Raw genomic sequence first — 19,399 nt, forward strand, 5'->3', positions numbered from 1 at the left:
TGCCTGCAGGAAGAGCCTCTTGGAGTTGAGCCCGAAGCCGCCCGAAACTCCACGCTTTCCGCGACTGGAAATCCTCTTTCCAGTCTAACTTCAGTCGATTGGCTACTGGCCACCAAGCAAGCTGCAAGTCTCCCCTCTCTTTTTCTCCTCCACCCTCCACCAGACTGTGGGAAGTGCCTCCAGAGGCTGCCCACCCTCACGGCGGCCCCGCGGACAGAGGAGACTGAGCCGGGCGGCAGAGGAACACGTTTATTGGCACGGGGGCGGTCACGGTCACAGCGCCGCAACGCAGTCGGTGCCCGAGTACCCTGGAAGGCGCAGGGCGAACTTTCGGCGCACGTCGTCGGGCACGAACCTACCGGCCACGAAGTGGTGGCGCCCGGAGAAGCGGCCTGCGCAGCGCTTGGGCGCCGCGAGTGATACCAGCACGTCGGGCCGGAGCCCGTCTTCGGCGTCGCCGCCCGTCTCCGCGTCCCAGCCTTAGGGAGGAGGGCGGGAGAGGGTCACCGTCAGAGGAGAGTCCCGTCGCCCCGACACCCACTTCCTCTTCCGGGTGAGACCCAGGTTCTGCTCTGATACGTGAGTCTTGGTCACACCTGCCTCCCCAAAGAACTGAACCTCCACCCTCCACCGGTCACTTCCCATCCTTGGAGGTGATTCCTTTTCCCTCTGACCAGAGCCTCTGCCCTCATGTTTTCCTGGCCCTGCTCCCATCCTGCTAACCTTCCTCCTGCATCTGACTCGGCCTCTATCTTCAGACTACATCAGTTTCACCTGCTGCCCTTTCCCACTCAGGCCCGCAACTCTACTTGCTGACCCCTGCCTGTCCCCATACCTCCCTCCTCTCAATCCCGTTACTTGGAACAATGGGTCTTCCCATCCAGACTTCAAGACCAGCCTCCCCTCTGACTAGAGACTTGCCTGCACCCTAAAGCAGACCTCCCTCATCAGACCTGTCTCCTTGCTCCAGGTTCTTGCCTCTGACAGGATATGCCGCTCTCCCCACCCCAACTTGAGTCCCCATCCCCTTCCCTCTGATTAGAGATTTTCCTCTGACCTGACATCTTTCACTTTGGCTAGATCCTTTCTTTGCATGACATGACTCTCCCCACTCCCCACCACTGAACTTCTCAACTGGGCCTCCACTCACAGATTAGGGGTCCTGACTTCTTCCCTGCCTCTATCCTGAGCTGGGGCCTCCTCCCTCTGATTTTAGCCCTTCATTCTCGGACCCTAGCCTCCACCCCCAGACTAGAGACACTTAATAGCCCTCTTTGACCTAACAGGGCTACCCTCTCTGTCTCTGGCTATCCATTCAGACTGAGCCTGAAGCCTCAGACCTGAGAGTCCACCTCCTCCATCGGCCCTCCTATCCAGTTCCATGTCACCCTGATGGGATGGCTCCAGGGTCTTGCAAACCCAGGGGCATCCCTGAGTCTTGCCACTCCTGTGAAGGGTCCGGCTGGCCAGCGACTGTTTGTTCCATCTGCCCATTGCCTAATGGCTCCAACAGGCATGGGGCGGCGGCCAGGATGGGCGAGGCCTTTGCTGAGTGAGCTCACGTCTGCCCGGGAGACTGGGCCAGGGTAGGCAGCAGGCACACAGGACTGGGCATGGGAGGGAGGGAACCTGGGGTCACCTAGGCATCAACCTTTTTCCTGTCCAAGGGATGGATACCTGTCCCTCACCCTCACCCAGGATACGCCATCTATCCATGCTGGGGAAATTAAGGTTCAGGGCTGACAGTCAGATGGGGTTGTCAGAAGCTGGGATACTGGGAGACTCCACCCTAGCCCCCAGGACCAAACATGCCCCCCTCCACCTGGCATGCCTGAAGGAATGTCCAGGCTCACAAGGGGGATGGACAGCAGCTTGAGTGTGGCCAGCGCACGTGTGCAGGGGCCCCCAACCTCACCCAGCTCCACGCCGGGGCCCAGCACGGCATCCACTACTAGCCCATAGGCATCATTGATGAGCTGGACCTGGTGGGCAGGAAGGGTCAGGAGGCAGCCTTGGGGCATTGTCCCCCACCTCCCCACCCCAGTTGCCAAGAGTGCTGACCTCTGTGGGCAGATAGGAAAGGAAGGGGATGTCCATCTTCTCACACTGGGTGGTCAGGTCCTGGTGTAGAACGTCCAGGGAGCGTGTGGGATAGAAGATGGTTGGTTCATACTCCTGCAGGGGGGCAGGAAGAGGTCAGACCTGGGACCTTCTCATCCTCTCCACTGACCCTTAGTCCCCAGATCTGGGTACCAGGCAGTAGACCCCACCATTGGCAAGGCAATTTCTGTGGGCATATTCTGTGACCTGTTTAGCTTCAATGTCCCCCTGGGGTAACATGAAGGGGAAGAAGTAATTTCTGCATGGACAGAGTGGGTGTGACCCTGGGAGGCTGAAGGGGTACTTGCTACTCACAAACACCCGCAGGTGCCGGGCACAGACCAATCCCACAGCCCCATTCTGCTCCGGGCCGCATACCACCAGTACTGTCCTCTGCTTCCGGGAGAGAGCAGGCAAGGGGAACACCTGGCAAGGGACACCGCAAAGACAAAGCATGGCACTAGAATTCCTCCTCATCCAGGGGGGGAAACTGAGGCCCAGAGTAGCAATGGGAACAGGGCTTGGATCAAGTGATGGTATTGGATGGAAGGTAAGGGCATTCTGGGGAGAGGCAGGGCATCTGAGGGCTTCACTTTCCTCATTGGAGTCACAGACTCCTTGCCTCAGGCTCTGCCAAATCCAAGCAGGAAAACGTGCTTCCTACTGCAGGAACTGAGAGTGGTTTGTTTATTCTCAGCCTGAGTTGCAGACATTCTTCCACTTTTTTCCACCATACTGGCTGCTCCTTCCCCACCCATGTCTCCAGGCCTTGGCCCCTCCCAGAGGCCCCAAAGTTGAGGAGGGCAGAGGGGAGTAGTTTTCCAACCTACCATGACATGCCCTCCTCCTCTCTCCTTCCATTTGCCTATTTCACCTCTTTCTGTCTCAGACTGTGTCTCTCCTCATCACCTTCCTCCAGTGTCTGTCTTTGTCTCTGTATCTCATCCTCTCAGTATGTCTCTCAGGCTCTATGCCCTTGGGAACCTGTGCATATAACCTCTTCTTTATTTTTTTTAAGGATTTTGTTTATATATGTATATTATAAAAGAACTGGGGTATAGGCCAGCGATACAGAGGTTGAGAGGATTCACCAGAGACAGAGTGGGGAACAGAATAGGCAGACTGAATGAAATCCACTGCTGAGGGGAGCAGCCGACAGGACAGGAGAGGTCTGCTGTGCAGTGTGGGTCACCCCCGGGCCAGGGGATCAAATTCATGCTGCAGTGGCTGCAGACAGCTTCATAGGGCTGCACGTTAACCTGTTGTAACACCAGGGAGAGCACATATATCCTCTTCTTTAATTCAGTAGTTATGAGCACTGGTTTTCTGTTCCAGGCCTACCCTGACTCTCTGGTGACTCTGCTCTCCCCAACTTGTTTGGCTCCATCAAAGGGAAGTTAATAGCTGACAGGCACCCTTACGGAATCCAGGTCTTGGCTTCCCTGGTGGCCTAGGGGTTGAATCTCAGCACTGTCACTGCAACCATCTGAGTTCAATCCCCACCAGAGAGGTGATCCACATATGGCACAGCAGACCTCTCCTGTCCCACCTGCTTCTCCCCTCAGCAGTGTATTTCCGTAGATCTGACTGCTCAGCGCCCCACTCTGTCTCTGGTGAATCCTCTCACCCCCTGCAGCTCTGGCCTATACCCCAGTTCTTCTAAACAAAATAAATAAAATCTTAAAAAATAAAAAAAAAGGAACCCAGACTTGTCTTTGCATGTCTGTGGTGGTCTCAGTCTTTGATTCCCCCAATGTCCACTTCTCTGAGGACCCCCATCTTCGATTAACCCTAGCTGATATTATGAATCTTGGGCCCTGCCCGTCCAGAAGTGATGATTCTCTCTGGGTCTCAGTTTCTCCATCTGAGAGATGAGCTGGACCATCCTAGCCTCAGAGGCACTAGGCTGTGGTACAAGGGCACTGCCTGACTGGATGGGGTCAAGGTCAGAGATTAGGATTCAAGTACCTTGGTTACAGCCACAGCACTAGCATGACCACACAATTCCACCAGTTGTTGACGCCCAAAACGATAATCCTCCAGTAGCTCACGCTCCAGAGCAGCCGCCTCCGCTGTGCTGAGCGATAGAGTGGGCAGTGATAGTCAGAAATACAGACAGTTAAAGGCTTAGAGACAGAACCAGAAATGTTCCACCAATGTTCTAGCCCATCCTTATGCAGCTACTGTAGCCCAAAGCATCCCCCATTTCCCCATGTGACACACATCATTGAATGACACACATCACTGGGAGCAAGAGTTTTGAGTCGGAGCCTGAGGTACGGGCGCCCTCTGGTGACCATGGTGGCACCAGTTGGGTCTACTGCCCCAGGCCTCAGGAAAACTAGATCCTGCCTAGGTACAGGACCCCCAAGGCAGGAGGAAACTACAAGGGGAAATGAAGAATGAAGGACTTTGATGGAGGTGATAGATGGATTTCAGACAGTGGAACTACTAAGCAAACTCCAGGTAACTGGAGGGGTTGACTGCATTGGGGGGTTAGGGGGTGTAGGTCGTTGAGCTTGGAAGGCTGCCAAGGAGTTTGATGGCTCACTCCAGGCAGTTATGAGCCCCAATGACAACCTGTCTTTAGGGGAGGTGATAAAATAATTATGGTCAGATAGGGTCAATTCACTTGATGTAAGGTTTGGGCACTGACTCACTATCTTATCTCTCTGAGCTGCATTTTCTTCATGAATGTGAAGGGACCACAAGCTGGATCTTTTGAAGCCCAGTGCAAAATGCAAGTGTAGGGGGGTCTCTTATTTTAAAAATATTAAGAATTTTGACCTCCATGGTGGCATTGAGGTTAAGCTCAGAGCTATCACTGCAACCACCTAAGTTCCATCCCTGTTCAGGGAGTGACCCACATGCAACTAACCCACAGGGCACAGCAGACCTCTCCAGTCTCACCCAATGTTCCCCTTAGCAGTTTGTTTCAATCTACCTGCTCTGCTCCCACTCTATCAGCACCTCGATCCTACACCCCAGCTCTTTTATACATAAAGTTTTAAAAATTCAAGAATTTTTAAGGTGGTGAGGGCCCTCTCTGGTGGCACAATGGGTTAAAGGCAACACTATGAAGCCATCCCCAGCAACTGTGGCCGGAGTTCAATCCCCCCAGGGAAGTGACCCACCATTCCTGTCTGGCCTGCTGCTCCCCTCAGCAGTGTATTTCAATTGCCCGTTCTGCTCCCCACTCTGTCTCTAGTGAATCTTCTCACCCACCACACCTCTGGCCTATACACCAGTTCTTATATGTATAAATAAATAAATCTTTTTTTTTTAATTTTTTTTAAGGTGGTGACAGCAGAGCACTAAACCAAGTATTGAACCCTTACAGGTGTCGGGACCAAGCTTTTCCTGGTTTCAAGGGCTTCCAAGGAGCAGGTACTTTGTGTCCGCAGCAAAAGAGAACAGGCATTGAGCATCTGAAGTTGTTTCTCACTCCAAACTCAGATTCAGAAGGCTGGGCAGAACTAACACCTGATACCAGCTTCCCCTAGGCAGGTCCTCTACCCCCAGCTCAGTGACCCCAGAGTGTGTATAACAATAATGATAACAAAAGAACCAGGCTTAGGAAAAAGAAGGTAAGTGATGTGCCCAGGGTCATTCAGGACAGGGTTCCCACCTTTACGGTCCATCTCAAGGACCGCACACAGGGTGTGAGCAAGGCAGAAGCAGACTACAGATGGCAGAAGTTTGGTGGAATGAATCCTGAGATTCCTCTTTGAGCAGAAGACCACAGTCTTCTAGCCAATTTTGCAGCTCAGCTTCCAGGGCAGCAGGAGGGGTGTAGGTGGGGAACAAGGAACGCCAAGTGATGGGAATTCAAGAGGTTTCCTGGAGGCCTGGAGAACTATGGGAGGTAGTCCAGGTGGCAAAAACACTGAGGGCCATGGCCCAGTGATGGAATGAGCTTGATGTGTTCAAGAAATAGATGAGAGACCCATGTGCCGGTAGCAGAGTGAACAATACTAAGAAACTGGGTCAAGAAAGCACTTCTGAGGGACATACACAGATGGAGATGGATGCTTAGGGAAGGGAGGTGATATCACTCCTAGACTCAACCCCAGGTTTGACTGCAGCCTATGTGGGATGAGGTTAAAGGATTAAGTGGGGTAAAACTCATGGGACCAGAGGCAAGATGCCCCCAGGCAGGCCTGGTTCCCAGGGAAGAACATCAGAGGAGAGTTTAAGAGTATGGCGCATACATCCTCCTTCATTTTATGATAGCTCTAGCTGCTCCCTCAGGGAAGGATCATGGAGGAGGGTGGGAAAACTCCATTCCTCCTCTTATTCCTGTGCCTTCAAGCTTTGGCCTCTGGCCACCACTTGGAACATTATTTCCTGACTAACTGATTAGAGTGATAATGGGGACTCCTTGGCAGAGAGCAGTCTAGGCTGGGAGCCCAGCAGGGGGAAGTGACAGGGCAGCAGTAGGTCCGGATGGGATATAAGCAGTATGGGAGGGATACAGGGCAGAGATGTCATGGGTAGAGGTTGGGGGGAGGGAGGTGACATTTAAGGATGCATCTTGCTTCTCCCAACTTCACCTTATAGAGAATAGTGAGGACCCAGGATTAGCCTGTCAGCCCCAGAAGGGCTAAGATGTTCTAGTTACCAAGGGACCGGGGCTTGGCCCTCCCATGATACTTTCCAGAGGCTGAGGAGGGCCCTGAGGTGAGTGCTCATACCAGATCCTCCCTGCTTTCAGCTGTATCTGCTCCTTTCCACCTCATGCTTCTACCCAATAGTCCCCTACTATGCTCATGTGATGCCTCCAGCAATCTCATGCCCCCCAAATTCACTACAAGTTCTGGGGGTTTGAAATTTGAATGGCAGATCATATCACTCCATCCCCAACTCCTCAGTACTGAGAATATTCAAATTCTTCACTAAGCCCACACATACCCCATTATGTCTGCAATCTCCCTGCCTTCTCTCCGCTTGCTAGTTCCTCCACTACCCACTCCTAAGCACCCCACCAACCCCCACAGCAGCTGAAGTCACAGCTCCAGCTTCCAGGATACTCTCCTCCCCCTGCCTAGGTGTGCTAGGTCTCTAGACTGAGTCACTGGTTTGTATTGGCTTGAGAAGAGTGAACATAGGGTCAAACAAGAAGCTGGCTTGTGGTGAGGTCCACAGTCCTGCTGGGATTATATGGCAGACGTTAGAGGATACAGGAGCACCACTTGGAACATGGTGAAAAACAAGGCCACAGCTGCCAGATCCAGACCCTAAATTCACCAACCCACTGGCACCTGGCCACGTGTTCAGAATTCATCCAAGCCTGGCTCCGGCTTGACTTCCTCCTCTACCTCTCAGTATCCTATGGACAAGGGGTGGACCACCCAGGGATGTGATCATTTGAGCTAAAAAAATGTTATTCTTACCAGGTGGGGAACTAGGTTTCCATAGTGCCTGCAACTGAGGTATAAGAAGATGGGTCCTGACTGGGGGTGATAGGCAAGATAGGTGAAGTCACAGCTTAATGAATAATTCACAAGGGGTGGGCCTGCCATGAAGGCAGTTTCCCCAGCAACACGGCTTTGCGGGCCTTGGAGACTGGCTTAGTCTCTTCAGTGAAATCTGGGATGGGGCTGGGATGCCCCAACCCACTCTGCAGGGTCCCTTCCAAGTCACATCCCCATCTATTTTGCGGTGTCCTGCCCATGTCCACTGGTGCCACCCCACCCATGTCTCAGCCTCTTATCTATGCCCACCAAATCCCTGCTCCCTACCTATGGTCTGCATCCAATCCATTACCCCAAGCCCCCTTTCACCCATGTCCTCAACTGTTGTGGAAACCCCAACTGACCTGAGGAATTGCCGCTCCTCGGGCGCCTCCACCGGGTCTGAGCTGCTCATGGCCGAAGCGAGCCGAGCCGGAGTGCGCAGCCAGCCTCACGGCCTTTTAAGCGCATCCTGGGGCAGGGAGCGCCCACCCCTCCATCCACCCACCTCGCATCAGCCAATCAGGAGACACTGAGAGGGCGCTGCACGAACCCATTGGCCAGAGGGCGCGGCTGACTTAACCCTTTGGTGCTGAGGGAACCCGAGGTGTGGGTGGTGTCCAGAGAGTCGTTGGCAGGAAAACCAAGGCTGAAGGCAGTGATAGGCAGGCCACTGGGGTATGGGGTTTTGAGCTGGGGGCAAGGAACAACTCTACAGCTCCCCTATGCCCCTGAGCTATCTGGGCTCCCAATCCACCTCCACACCCTTATGAAGCCCCTAGTCTGGAAGGGTCTCAACAATGAGGTGAGGGCTCAAGCATGTTTGGGGGCCCAAGGTGGTAGTGAATTCGGGCACAGCTTCTGGGTGGTTTGAGGCCCCCCTCCCAAGTCTTCAAACTGAGCATTCAAGCTGTTTGTGACAACCCCACCCACCACCTAAGTAACTCAGTCCCCGGGACACAGATGGGTGGTCTCCAGAGTCTTTATTCTCTTCTGGTAGGGAGGGGTTAGGGTGCAGACATCCAAGGGGTGCAGGCTCTACGTGTACCATATAAAGCCGTAGGTGGCATTGACAATCTCATCGTTGGGGCGCATCCCGTACAGCTCACCCATTATAGGGTTAACCCACCGCGTTGTGTGGAACATGGACTCGCCCACCTGCAGGGACAGTGGTATGGGTATGGGTTAGTGCACTTCACCAGGTCTGATAGCCACTGTGGGTACATCACAGGCTGTTGCTACCTCATCCTCACACTGGACACCCAGTACCCCTCCGGGTTCTGGGTTTTCTATTCTTACCCTTCCTTCCCAGACCCACCTTCCAGTCAGGCACATCCTTCATGATGATGGCCTCCTCCTCCAGGTTCTCCCGGAGCATCCGCAGGACCCTACAGTGATAGCAGGAGAGGTGGGGGACAAGCTCCAGCTTCTCCCAAAGGTACTAATTCCCCTCTGGTCTACCCCATCACCTCCCCCTGTCCATCCTGCACATAATGACCCTTCTGCCTCAGCCCAACACCCCTTCCTGCCCTTCCACTTGGGTATCTGCTGGGGGTCTCTCTGCATTTTGGCTGTTAAGTCAAAGCACGCAGGTCCATGCCCTTCTGCCCCTGGTTGTGGCAATCCAACCTCCGGTCCTTCTCTGCCTGAAACAGCGGCATCAGTGCAATTCGGGCCTCAAAGTCCTCAATCTGTAGGCGCCTGCAAATCCAAAACCAATACCCAGATCAGACCAGGGTGGAGTTGGGACTACCTAGGGTGATGTATAGGGAGGGTGGAGGGGCCCAGACACCCAGGGTAATGGGTGGGAAGGGTTGGGGATGAGGTAAGCCTTTGGATACAGCCTCGGGCAGTTGAATCTGCCTATAGGGGCCCAAGATGAGGGTGGAGGTAGGAAGATGATGCAGGCTTTGGTTCACAAGATTGCTGGCTTCACACTTTCTTTTCAATTAAAAATTTTTTTTAATCCCCAAAATAGCCTAGGCCTGATAATTGTGGTACAGGGAATGTTCAGCACAGGACTCTGGGCCTTACAAAACCATGTCCTATTGTCTCAAAATAACTGGGGTATCAAAGGGCAGGCAGAGCCTGCATACCCAGTGATGTGGCCCTCTGGCTCTATTCTCTTATTATAAGGAGTCTCACAGCATCCCAGGGTAAAAATTAAGTTCCCTCTCCAGCCCCTCTTGCCCTCTCTACTCACTTACCCCTCCTCATGCCCAGGGTAGTAATCCTTCCAAACCACTGTCCCCACCATAGTTGTACAATGGGGTAGTGGCTGTGTACATCTCCCCAAGGTGGTGCATCCTGGGAGTCTGGGCCAGGCCTCAACTCAAGTTAGGTACTCCTGAGTTCATCTGTGTCCAGCAGCCTCCACTTGCTGGGCCTGCTCCAGTCCTGACCACCAGAATTCCCTGCCCTGTGATGGTGGTGGGTGGGGGCACAAGTAAGAGAATTCAACAGGGTACTAGGGACAAGGGGGTACTAAGTGTAGAAGTGGGGGGTGGGGGAGGCAAGGAGGTATGCAATGAGGGGCCACCTGGCAGGGTATCTGGATGAAATGAGGAAGCTGAGTGAAAACAGAAGCCACTGCAAGCCCTGATGGATAAAAGGCCATTGTCTCACATGGACTGCTTTCTGAGGTCTTGTTAACTTGCTGTCTGTTCATGACCCACAAGATAACACTAAGAGAACACTCCCAGCCTGTCCTCCCTACCTGCCCCTCCCACACCCATCCCACCCCCCACCCCCACAGGTAACTAGCCCCCAGGTTTACTACTCATTTCTTGAGGGTAAAGACCAGGTGTAGACCTGCTGGGTCAGTGCTGCATATTCAGGGCCTAAAGGATGGTAGGGCCTTATGTATCCCCTCCCCCAGACGGGGACCTACCTGCGTTCCCGGTTCCACTTCACCATGCTCCAGTACCCGAAGAGCAAGGTCCCAATGCCCACAGCAAACATGCTGTAGCCTGTGGGGAAAGGGCCACAGACTCAGCACATGGCAGAAAGGCAACCCTGTCCTTTCTTCTTGTGAAGCATCATCCAATCACTGTGTAAATTCTCCAGCAGCATGAATGAAACCCCTCATGCCTCCTCCATCCTACTCACAGATACCAGCACCATCACGGATACCCATTTCTTCAGATTACATTTTTGTTTCTGAGCATGCCCGCTGGCCCTCATCCTCAGGCCTGCTCCTCAGCAGCTGCTGACTGCTGTCTCACCCACTCAGCAGGCAGAGCAGCGGGCTGCCTCAGCTTCTCTTACCTCTGCCCCCATGCTGAGGCTTCTGGAAGGTACTGGTGGGCAATGACTGTGGGAGGGCCCAAGGGTCTAGATGTTTATGTTTGCAGTCAGCGGGCTGGTCCCATGGGGAAGGACAGTGTCCACAGTTAGGTCCCGCTTCATAGAAGCTCCCAGATGCCTGGGTTACCTCTCTGTATGCTGCCCACAGGGAGCTGGACAGAGCTGCCAGAAACAGGCAATGTCCTGCAGAGATGCCCAATCACCCCTGAGCACCCTGAGGGTATTGCTGCCTCTCAGCTTAGTGGGGTGAAACCTCCTGCCCAGACTCAGGGGGACAGGCTTCCATGAATATTAATGAGCAACAGCAGGCTCTCCCACTGTAATCCTGACTGCCAGGCTGGGGGCCTGCTGGGGTCTTCAAGAAGGGCCCATCTCCTGAGGCTTGACTGGAGCTGGCTTGCCCAAGGCCCTCATCTTTCCACTTTCTTCTCTGCACAAGCCTGGCGGTTGCTGGGACAGTTCTACTTCCAGATAACCCTGAGTGAATAGAAGGGCAGTGTCAGGGCTCTGAGAATCTGGGTTCTATGTGGTATCTGCAAGGACCGCCCATATCCCTGCCCTTATCTTTTTTCTTCAGTTTTTTCTTCTGTGCTCCAGCACAGAAACCTCTGTTGGATGTGGAGAGGGATGACAAGCTGGCTCTGTCATTAACCCTACCTAGTTCATTCAACCTGTTAAAAATGAGAGCTTGCATTGAGATACTTCCATGGTATCCGAGCTGAGAAGTGAGGGTACCCTGATTCCTATGTTTGCTCAAAGGCAAGCCATCTTCCAAGAGGTCTAAGTGCCCAGACCAGTTCCCTGTTCTCTCAATGTTTTCTCTCTGGACAGAGCATTGCAGAACCACCTCAAGCTTCCAACAGCAGCAGAAGGACCCAGAGGCCTCCTTTCTTACCCAGACCCAAGTGAAGGTCCAAAATGGCCTTTAGAATGATATAGGCAATAACTCATCTCTCCTTTGGGGGTGGGAAGGCCAAGGCCCTCAGGGTGTGTGTGCCTTGAAGCTGCCAGTCAGGTGTAGAGGCCAGCAAGGAGGAAGCCAGAAGGGTATTTGGTCATGTATAAGGAGACCTACATATGTGGAAACACATGTTGTTTTCTCAAGGATTGAAATTTAACATTGTTCAGACAGCAGCAGTCCCAAACTGAGGTCCAGAATCAATGCTGTCCTCATCAGGCCCTAATGTCCTCTCCATCAGAATCCTGACTCTCCTTCCCATTAATCCCAATCTCCCCCACCAGAATCCCAACCTACCCCTCCCTCACCAGAATCCCAACCTTTCCCTCACTAGCCTTGCAGAAATTGACAAGCAGATGGTGAAATTCATAGGAAATGCAAAGGACCAGAATAGCCAAAACAATTCTGAAACAGAACAAAGTTGGAGAACTAAACTTCACCATCCACAGCTGTGTGTACAAGAGAGAGCTGCACTGTCATAAGGCTAGATACTTACATTGATGGGACAGAGTTGAGATTCCAGAAATAAACCCTAACATTTATGGTCAATTGACTTTGGACAAGTGTGCCAAAACAATTCAATGGGAAAGAACAGCCTTTTCAGCAAATTGGGCAACTGGATAGACACATACAAAAAGAATAAAGTGTGCTCCCTCCTTCCCCCAAACACAAAAATTAATTCAAAATGTATGAAAGACCTCAATGTAAGAGCTAGAACAATAAAACCCTTACAACACAGTGAAGGAAGTTTCCATGACCTTGGATGAGGCTATGGTTTCTTAGATATGACACCAGAAGCACAAAAGATAAAAGAAAAAAGCAGATGAACTTAAACTTAAAACTTTTGTCCTGCAAAAGACACCATCAATCAGCAGAATTTCAGCTCAGTTGTATAGATACAAACACAAATCTGTGTTATTAAACATAAATCACGTATCTGTATAAATAATAACAGTATAAGTCATATTTATCTGATAAGGGAGCAGCATTCCAAATATATGAAGACCTGTTAAAACTCAAAAATGAAAAGATGATCAACCCAATTCAAAAATGCGTAAAGGTCGTGAACGGAAATTTTTCCAAGGACGCTACACAAACAGTCAATGGACACGTAATAGTCAACACCATTAGTCACCAAGGAAATGCAAATCAAAACTATAATGAAATACACCTCACACCCACTAGCATGGTTAAAATTTTAAAAATAAGGGCAAATAGTCTTGTTCAGGTGTAGAAAAACTGAAACTCCCATATGTTACAGGTAAGAGCATAAACTGGTGCAGTCAATTTGGAAGGCTGGTAGTGTCTCAAAATGTTAAATGTAGACTTATATAAACCAGAAAATTCCACTCCTGGGTGAAATTTCACCCAAGAGAAATGAAACCATCTTGACCAGAAACATGTAAAGGAATGTTCAAAGCAGCACTGTTAAACAACTGCCAAAAGGTGGAAATAACCCAATTGTTCAACTGGTAAATGGATACATAAAATGTGGTCTGGTCACAGGATGGAATACTATTCAGACATAAAAAGGAAGCTCTGGCATACACGAAAACATAGAACCTCAAAAACTGATTGAGAAAAGGGCCTCCCTGGTAGTGCAGGGGTCTAAGTCTTAGCACTATCAAGCTACTGACAGCCACTGTGGCATGAATTTGATCCAGGCCAGGGATCACATAGCACCGACCTCTCATGTCTCACCTGCTGCTCCCCTCAGCAGTGTATTTCAGTAGGGCTGCCTGTTCTGCTTCCCACTCTGTCTCTGGTGAATCCTCTCAACTCTCCTTGCCCACCCCCACCCCACACCGCTGGTCTTGTATGCATAAATAAAAATAAATCTTAAAAAAAAAAAAAAAGAGTGAGAGAAGCCAGACACAAAAGGTCACCTACTGTGTGATTCCAGCTATGTGAAATGTCCAGATCAGATAATACACTGACAAAAAGAAAGTGGGGGTAGGCCCCTCCTCCTGCCCCTCTAGCCCCAGTCATGATGAAGGAATGGGAGTCTCCTTTTAAGTGATGAAAGTGTTCTAAATTTAAATCATGGTGATGTTCACACAACTGTGAGCAGAGTTTAAAAAGTTAGTGCTTTGTATACATTAAATGTATGAGCTATACAAAATGTTATGTGACTTTTTTTTAAGACTTATTATTTATGCATACAGAACTGGGGTACAGGCCAGAGGTGTGGGGGTGAGAGGATTCACCAGAGACAGTCAGGAGCGGAACAAACAGATCAATGATCTATACTACTGAGGGGAGCAGCAGGTGGGTCAGGAGAGGCCTGCCATGCCATGTGGGTTGCCTCCCTGGCTGGTGATCAATCTCGTGCTACAGTGGCTGTGATAGCTTCATAGTGCAGAGTTTTAACCCATTGTGCCACCATGGAGAGATGTTACATGACTTTCAATAAAAATGGTTGAAGGCCTAAGAAAAAAAATCCTGCCTGCTGGGTGTAGAAGGGAGTGGAGAGCTGGGTGACAGAAAAGATTGTCACTTTTGGGGAATCATGGCTCAAAAGATGCAATTTGAGGGAGGCCCAGGGGACAGATGCAATTTGAGGGAGGCCCAGGGTGGATGAGTATGGCCTTTGACCCTGCTGTTCCCTCCACTTAGGGACTCCTCGGACACTTCCCTTCAGACTACTTTGGTCTGAAGAAGGCCCAAGTTATTCCAAATTCTTATCACAATGCAAAATCACGATGTGATACGTCTGAATCCTCAGCTGGGTTGTGAACTCAGGACGCATCAGGGCCTAGTACTATAAGCACACTTGACAACTAGTTACTGAATATAGTAGGTACAGAGACAAACCCACCAGAAGGGGGTGGGTTTGTAAATGCTTCAGCAAGGATTGATTCAGAGATGCAATCTCAGGCACAGTATTTAGGGCACATGGGAAGCACTGCTGTGTCATAAATAGGAAGAAAACTGGGATAAAGGTATTGTTTATAATATACAAATGAAAAGAGATGCTGGGGCCCTCCCTGGAGTGCAAGGGGCTAAAGTGCAGTACTATGAAGCTATTGGCAGCCACTGCAGCATGTGCAGCATAAGTTTGCTCCCCGGTCAGGGAGCTGACCCACATGTGAGGCAGACTTCTCCTGTTCTGCCTGCTGCTCCCCTCAGCAGCGTACTTTAGTCAATCACCTGTTCTGTTCCCCACTCTGTCTCTGTGAATACTCTCGCCCCTTGCACCTCTGGCCTGTACCCCAGTTCTTATATATCTAAATAAATTTCAAAAAAAGAAAAAGAGATACTGACTGAGGGACCTGCAGTGAGGTCTAAGGAATGGGATCCTTCTGCAGGCTGGTCTAGGTGCTAATCACATGGATGTACATCTGTAAACAAATCTTATGGGACACAGGAGGGGTTCACTGGTCTGGGTGTTAAGTGAAACAGTCAGTCTTCCCTATCAGCAAGCTATATATCCTTGATGGATTCAAACAATCACAACTTAAGGATATGTTTAGTTAGGCCTATAAGCCTGAACAAGGATTCTTTTTTGTCACTATTATCTAAACAGAGCATAACAACTATTTATAGAACAGTTACACTGTATTAAATTACTAGAGATGATTTAAAGTATACAGAAGGATGTGCATAAGCTATATGCAAATATATCATATGGATATGAAAGACAACAGTACCTTGAAAAAGAAATGAAGAGAGACAGATCACATTATATTCTTTCATTCTATTCTAAAGTCTGAGTCCCCACGTGGTGCCAAATTTGGCCTCTACCTTGGTTTTGTAAGGCTCTTCAGCTGAAAACACTTTTATATTGACAAACAGTGTTAAAAAATAAATAAATAAAACACAAGATGCCGTACATACACATAATGGAATATTACTCAGCAACCAAAAAAAAACAAAAACAAAAACAAAAACACATGCCTTTGCAGCAACAAGGATGGAGCTGGAAAGATCAAGCTTGGTGAAATAAGCCAGAAAGAAAAGGAAAAATACTGGATGGTTTCACTCATAGCAGGAATATAATGGACCAGGCAAGAAAATAATAATAATGATGAACAGCTATATACCAGAGACATTTTATGGGGGTGGAGTGGGATCAAAAACAATGAGGGGGAAGGAAATGCACTCGACTATGGTAATGGCACACGGGTGATTTGGTGATGGGAAGCCCACGGGGATTACAACTGAGATGGAAAAATGCACAAAATGACGTAAAAATAAACTATTATATATATATATATATATATATATCTATATATATATATATATATAACAAAAACAGTAGCAGTGGACAGAGACCATCTGTCCCACAACTCCAAAATATTTGTCTGCTCCTTTACAGAAAAAGTTTGCCAATCTCTGTTCTGAAACACAAAAACAAGCACAGAGAAAGACTTGAGTTTTCACCTGTTTAAACTTTTCCACTGTTTGAACTATTACAATTTTTACCATGTTCATAATTTTTTTGTTGTCTTTTGAAGCATAATTTATGTAACATACACAAGTTTTTAATGTAAGCTTTGATGGGTTATGACAAATATATTCACCTGAACTCGTATATTTTGGATGCAAAACATGAGTGTGTTCCGTTTTCTTACAAAATTGTTTTAAAAAGATTTATTTACTATTCATACAAGAACTGGGGTACAGGCAAGAGGTTGGGAGGGTGGAGGTGAGAGGATTCACCAGAGACAGAGTGGGGAGCAGAACAGGCTGACTGAAATATACCACTGAGGGAATCAGCAGGTGGGGCAGGAGAGGTCGGCTGCTTCATGTGGGTCAGCTCCCTAGCAGGGGATCGAGCTCGTGCTGCAGGGGACTTCGGAGAGCTTCATGGTGCGGTCCTTAAACCTTTGCGCCATGGGGGGGGGGGGGCTCTTTCAAAATTTTATGTGTTGAACTCAGTAACACGAACTTAATGAGACATATTCCTGGGTCATCGTTTGAGGGTGGGGATAGAGCAACATTGAGGACCCACAGAACCGAACATCTTTAAAATCCCCTCAGTGTTGCCGGCTGGACTGGAAGGCCCAGAAGAAGGTCGCAGCCTCTCTGGGGTCTCAGCTTCCCTATGAGTGAAGCTAGTGACGCGGGAGTGTGGCCTAGGGCTAAGGGTACGGGCTGCACTAATCTCCTAATCAGTTGTAAATGGGTTATTATTAACGGAGTCAACCTCCTGGGCGGCTGCCTGGGGGCCAAGAGCGAAGTAAGCGCTAGACAATCCAAAGATGTCGCTGTCATAAGGAAGCCATCAGGGACCCCTGGATCTGCCTCCCGTCTCACGGTAAAGAAAACTGAGGCCCACCCCACAACCGCCGCAGCGTCCCGCAGGCCCAGCTCCTGACCCCTAGGCACAGGGTGACACTGACCCGACAGTCCCCGACGCGGAAGGTTCCGCTTGTAGTCGATGGGGCCGTAGCCCCCGGGAGGGGGCATGTCCTGCTTCACCTTCGACGCCGCCATGTTCGCAGGATCTTGCATTTCCGCTCGCGGGCGGAAGTTACGCAATGGAGGGCACCGCCATGATGAATGCGGCGGAAGCTGTCGCGCAAGTCTAGAACGAGGTTGGAGAACCTGCGTCACGTGAGGATTGCGAGCGGCGGTGGAACGTGGGGTACTGTGCCGCCTGTTACTGAAATCTTGTTTTTGTTCACATCAGGTATAACACATGGATTCTGTTGGGGTGCCCTGGCCGGTACCCTAAAATATCTCCGGGTTATTTTCCACCTGGAGCGATGCACATGGCAGACAGAAACCCCAGCCACTTTGAGGGAGGCAGGTCACTGAGTCAAGTCCCCTTGCCCCTGTTCTCCCTCTCAGGGAACTCTGCGGGCAGCTTCGGTCTCCACAAGATCAGGGCTAGGTGCACGAGGTTGGGGGCAGCCAGCTGCTTGTTTTCATACTCACGAAGTACCCCATTCTAATGCTAAACATGGATTCTGCTCGGCCCCCCCCAAGACCCCCCCCCGCCCCGTGGTAGTTGGGACTCCTCACTAGTGACTCTCATCAGGAAGTTTGATCATTCAAAATTATATGAGTCACAAAGCCCGAGGACTTTGGGGGCCCCGTGGGTGGGATTGGGGGCCCCACCCCGAGACAGGGTGACGCCGGCAGTCACTTCACAAGGCAGAAATTGTTACCTGGGTAATAAAAGGTACCGCGGCGGCGGGGACCTGGGGAGTGGGCACATGGGGGTGCGGGTGTGCAGGTGCCAAGCACCATGGGTTAGGCCCGAGATCGGAGTCCGGCCGCCCCCCGACAGCAGCCGCCTCCTGCTCCCCGCGCACCCCAAGCGCCACCATGTCGGGCGACAAACTTCTAAGCGAACTCGGCTATAAGCTGGGCCGCACCATAGGCGAGGGCAGTTACTCCAAGGTGAAGGTGGCCACGTCCAAGAAGTACAAAGGCACGGTGGCCATAAAGGTGGTGGACCGGAGGCGTGCACCGCCTGACTTTGTCAACAAGTTCCTGCCACGCGAGCTGTCTATTCTGCGGGGCGTGCGGCACCCGCACATTGTGCACGTCTTCGAATTCATCGAGGTGTGCAATGGGAAGCTGTACATCGTGATGGAGGCAGCCGCCACTGACCTGCTACAGGCAGTGCAGCGTAATGGACGTATCCCCGGTGGGCAAGCGCGAGATCTCTTCGCCCAGATCGCCGGCGCAGTGCGCTACCTGCACGACCACCACCTGGTGCATCGCGACCTCAAGTGCGAAAACGTGCTGCTGAGCCCAGACGAGCGCCGCGTCAAGCTCACCGACTTTGGCTTCGGCCGCCAGGCACACGGCTACCCTGACCTGAGCACCACCTACTGTGGTTCAGCGGCCTACGCATCGCCCGAGGTCCTTCTGGGCATCCCCTACGACCCTAAGAAGTACGACGTATGGAGCCTGGGTGTCGTGCTCTACGTCATGGTCACCGGATGCATGCCCTTCGACGACTCGGACATCGCTGGTCTGCCACGCCGCCAGAAGCGCGGGGTTCTCTACCCCGACGGCCTCGAGCTGTCGGAGCGCTGCAAGGCCCTAATCGCTGAGCTGCTGCAGTTCAGCCCGTCGGCCAGGCCCTCGGCCGGTCAGGTCGCGCGCAATGGCTGGCTGCGTTCGGGAGACTCCGGCTAGCGGCCGGGGCTCCAGCTATTCCCCCTTCCCACGCTTGGAGCACTGCGCATGCACTGCGCCCGCTTCGGAGGCGTGTCTCCGCGGTCTTCCTAAATCGCGAGGCGCCACTGCGCATGCGACCTCCCCTCTTCCCTCTACCCCCTTTATTCCCGCTGCGGGCTACTGTTGCCCCAGCTTGGAATCTAGCTCCTGCTCCACGACCCCAAGAGCAGGAGGGCGCTTGGACAATCCTTGTTTCTCCCGCGAGAAGGCCCCGGGATGGGGCGGGACGAGGAGACGCATCATTGCGCCTGCGCGGAACGAGCAAACGCGTGGTTCCAGTCCCCAGCTGGATGCGCTTGCCTTGGGGGACAGCTTGCTCCGGCCGCTGCCCCCAGTGGAACTGGCAATAAACTCGCTCTTCCTAGCACCTGGCTCTAGTAGTGAACCCCGTTTACGGAACAGGAAGGGAGGGGGCCCTACCCGGGGAAGTTTTAAAGGTTCG

At 51.4% G+C, this 19,399-nt stretch overlaps 3 protein-coding genes across 5 annotated transcripts; 1 reads left to right on the plus strand and 2 right to left on the minus strand.

The window, feature by feature from the left end:
* Positions 1-231: 231 nt before the first annotated feature.
* On the minus strand, positions 232-8,033 carry YJEFN3 (YjeF N-terminal domain containing 3). 3 transcript variants are annotated; one of them, XM_004688580.2, is made up of 6 exons: positions 7,919-8,033; positions 4,069-4,177; positions 2,416-2,526; positions 2,062-2,175; positions 1,832-1,982; positions 232-479 (listed from the first exon to the last, which is right to left on the minus strand). In XM_004688580.2, exons 1-6 carry the CDS (start codon positions 7,966-7,968, stop codon positions 274-276), a joined length of 741 nt encoding a protein of 246 aa, XP_004688637.1. In that variant the 5' UTR covers positions 7,969-8,033; the 3' UTR covers positions 232-273. The 3 variants fall into 3 exon arrangements, with proteins under 3 accessions (XP_004688637.1, XP_012584583.1, XP_012584581.1); XM_012729129.1 differs by having other exon boundaries at positions 2,062-2,121; positions 2,479-2,526; positions 7,919-8,021; XM_012729127.1 differs by lacking the exon at positions 2,416-2,526 and having other exon boundaries at positions 7,919-8,021.
* Positions 8,034-8,519: 486 nt separating this feature from the next.
* On the minus strand, positions 8,520-17,292 carry NDUFA13 (NADH dehydrogenase (ubiquinone) 1 alpha subcomplex, 13). The gene is made up of 5 exons (XM_004688581.2): positions 17,163-17,292; positions 10,444-10,522; positions 9,183-9,254; positions 8,872-8,941; positions 8,520-8,711 (listed from the first exon to the last, which is right to left on the minus strand). Exons 1-5 carry the CDS (start codon positions 17,272-17,274, stop codon positions 8,592-8,594), a joined length of 453 nt encoding a protein of 150 aa, XP_004688638.2. The 5' UTR covers positions 17,275-17,292; the 3' UTR covers positions 8,520-8,591.
* Positions 17,293-17,978: 686 nt separating this feature from the next.
* Positions 17,979-18,915, plus strand: TSSK6 (testis-specific serine kinase 6). Its single transcript, XM_004688582.1, has one exon. It carries the CDS (start codon positions 18,094-18,096, stop codon positions 18,913-18,915), a length of 822 nt encoding a protein of 273 aa, XP_004688639.1. The 5' UTR covers positions 17,979-18,093.
* Positions 18,916-19,399: the final 484 nt, after the last annotated feature.

Source organism: Condylura cristata, unplaced genomic scaffold, assembly GCF_000260355.1.
Source record: "Condylura cristata isolate star-nosed mole 26May11 unplaced genomic scaffold, ConCri1.0 scaffold00024, whole genome shotgun sequence".
NCBI classification, from domain to species: Eukaryota; Metazoa; Chordata; class Mammalia; order Eulipotyphla; family Talpidae; genus Condylura; species Condylura cristata.

What these genes read in the sequence shown, in the direction of transcription:
- YJEFN3 (XM_004688580.2), bottom strand. Translation starts at nt 7,968, where the DNA reads ATGAGCAGCTCAGACCCGGTGGAGGCGCCCGAGGAGCGGCAATTCCTC. An exon ending in CCCGGCACCTGCGGGTGTTT is followed by an intron (nt 2,176 to 2,415) that starts GTGAGTAGCAAG and finishes GCCCCCCTGCAG; the next exon opens with GAGTATGAACCAACCATCTT. An exon ending in TTTCCTATCTGCCCACAGAG is followed by an intron (nt 1,983 to 2,061) that starts GTCAGCACTCTT and finishes CCTGCCCACCAG; the next exon opens with GTCCAGCTCATCAATGATGC.
- NDUFA13 (XM_004688581.2), bottom strand. Translation starts at nt 17,274, where the DNA reads ATGCAAGATCCTGCGAACATGGCGGCGTCGAAGGTGAAGCAGGACATG. An exon ending in TCCGCGTCGGGGACTGTCGG is followed by an intron (nt 10,523 to 17,162) that starts GTCAGTGTCACC and finishes CTTTCCCCACAG; the next exon opens with GCTACAGCATGTTTGCTGTG. An exon ending in AGGATGTGCCTGACTGGAAG is followed by an intron (nt 8,712 to 8,871) that starts GTGGGTCTGGGA and finishes CTGTCCCTGCAG; the next exon opens with GTGGGCGAGTCCATGTTCCA.
- TSSK6 (XM_004688582.1), top strand. Translation starts at nt 18,094, where the DNA reads ATGTCGGGCGACAAACTTCTAAGCGAACTCGGCTATAAGCTGGGCCGC.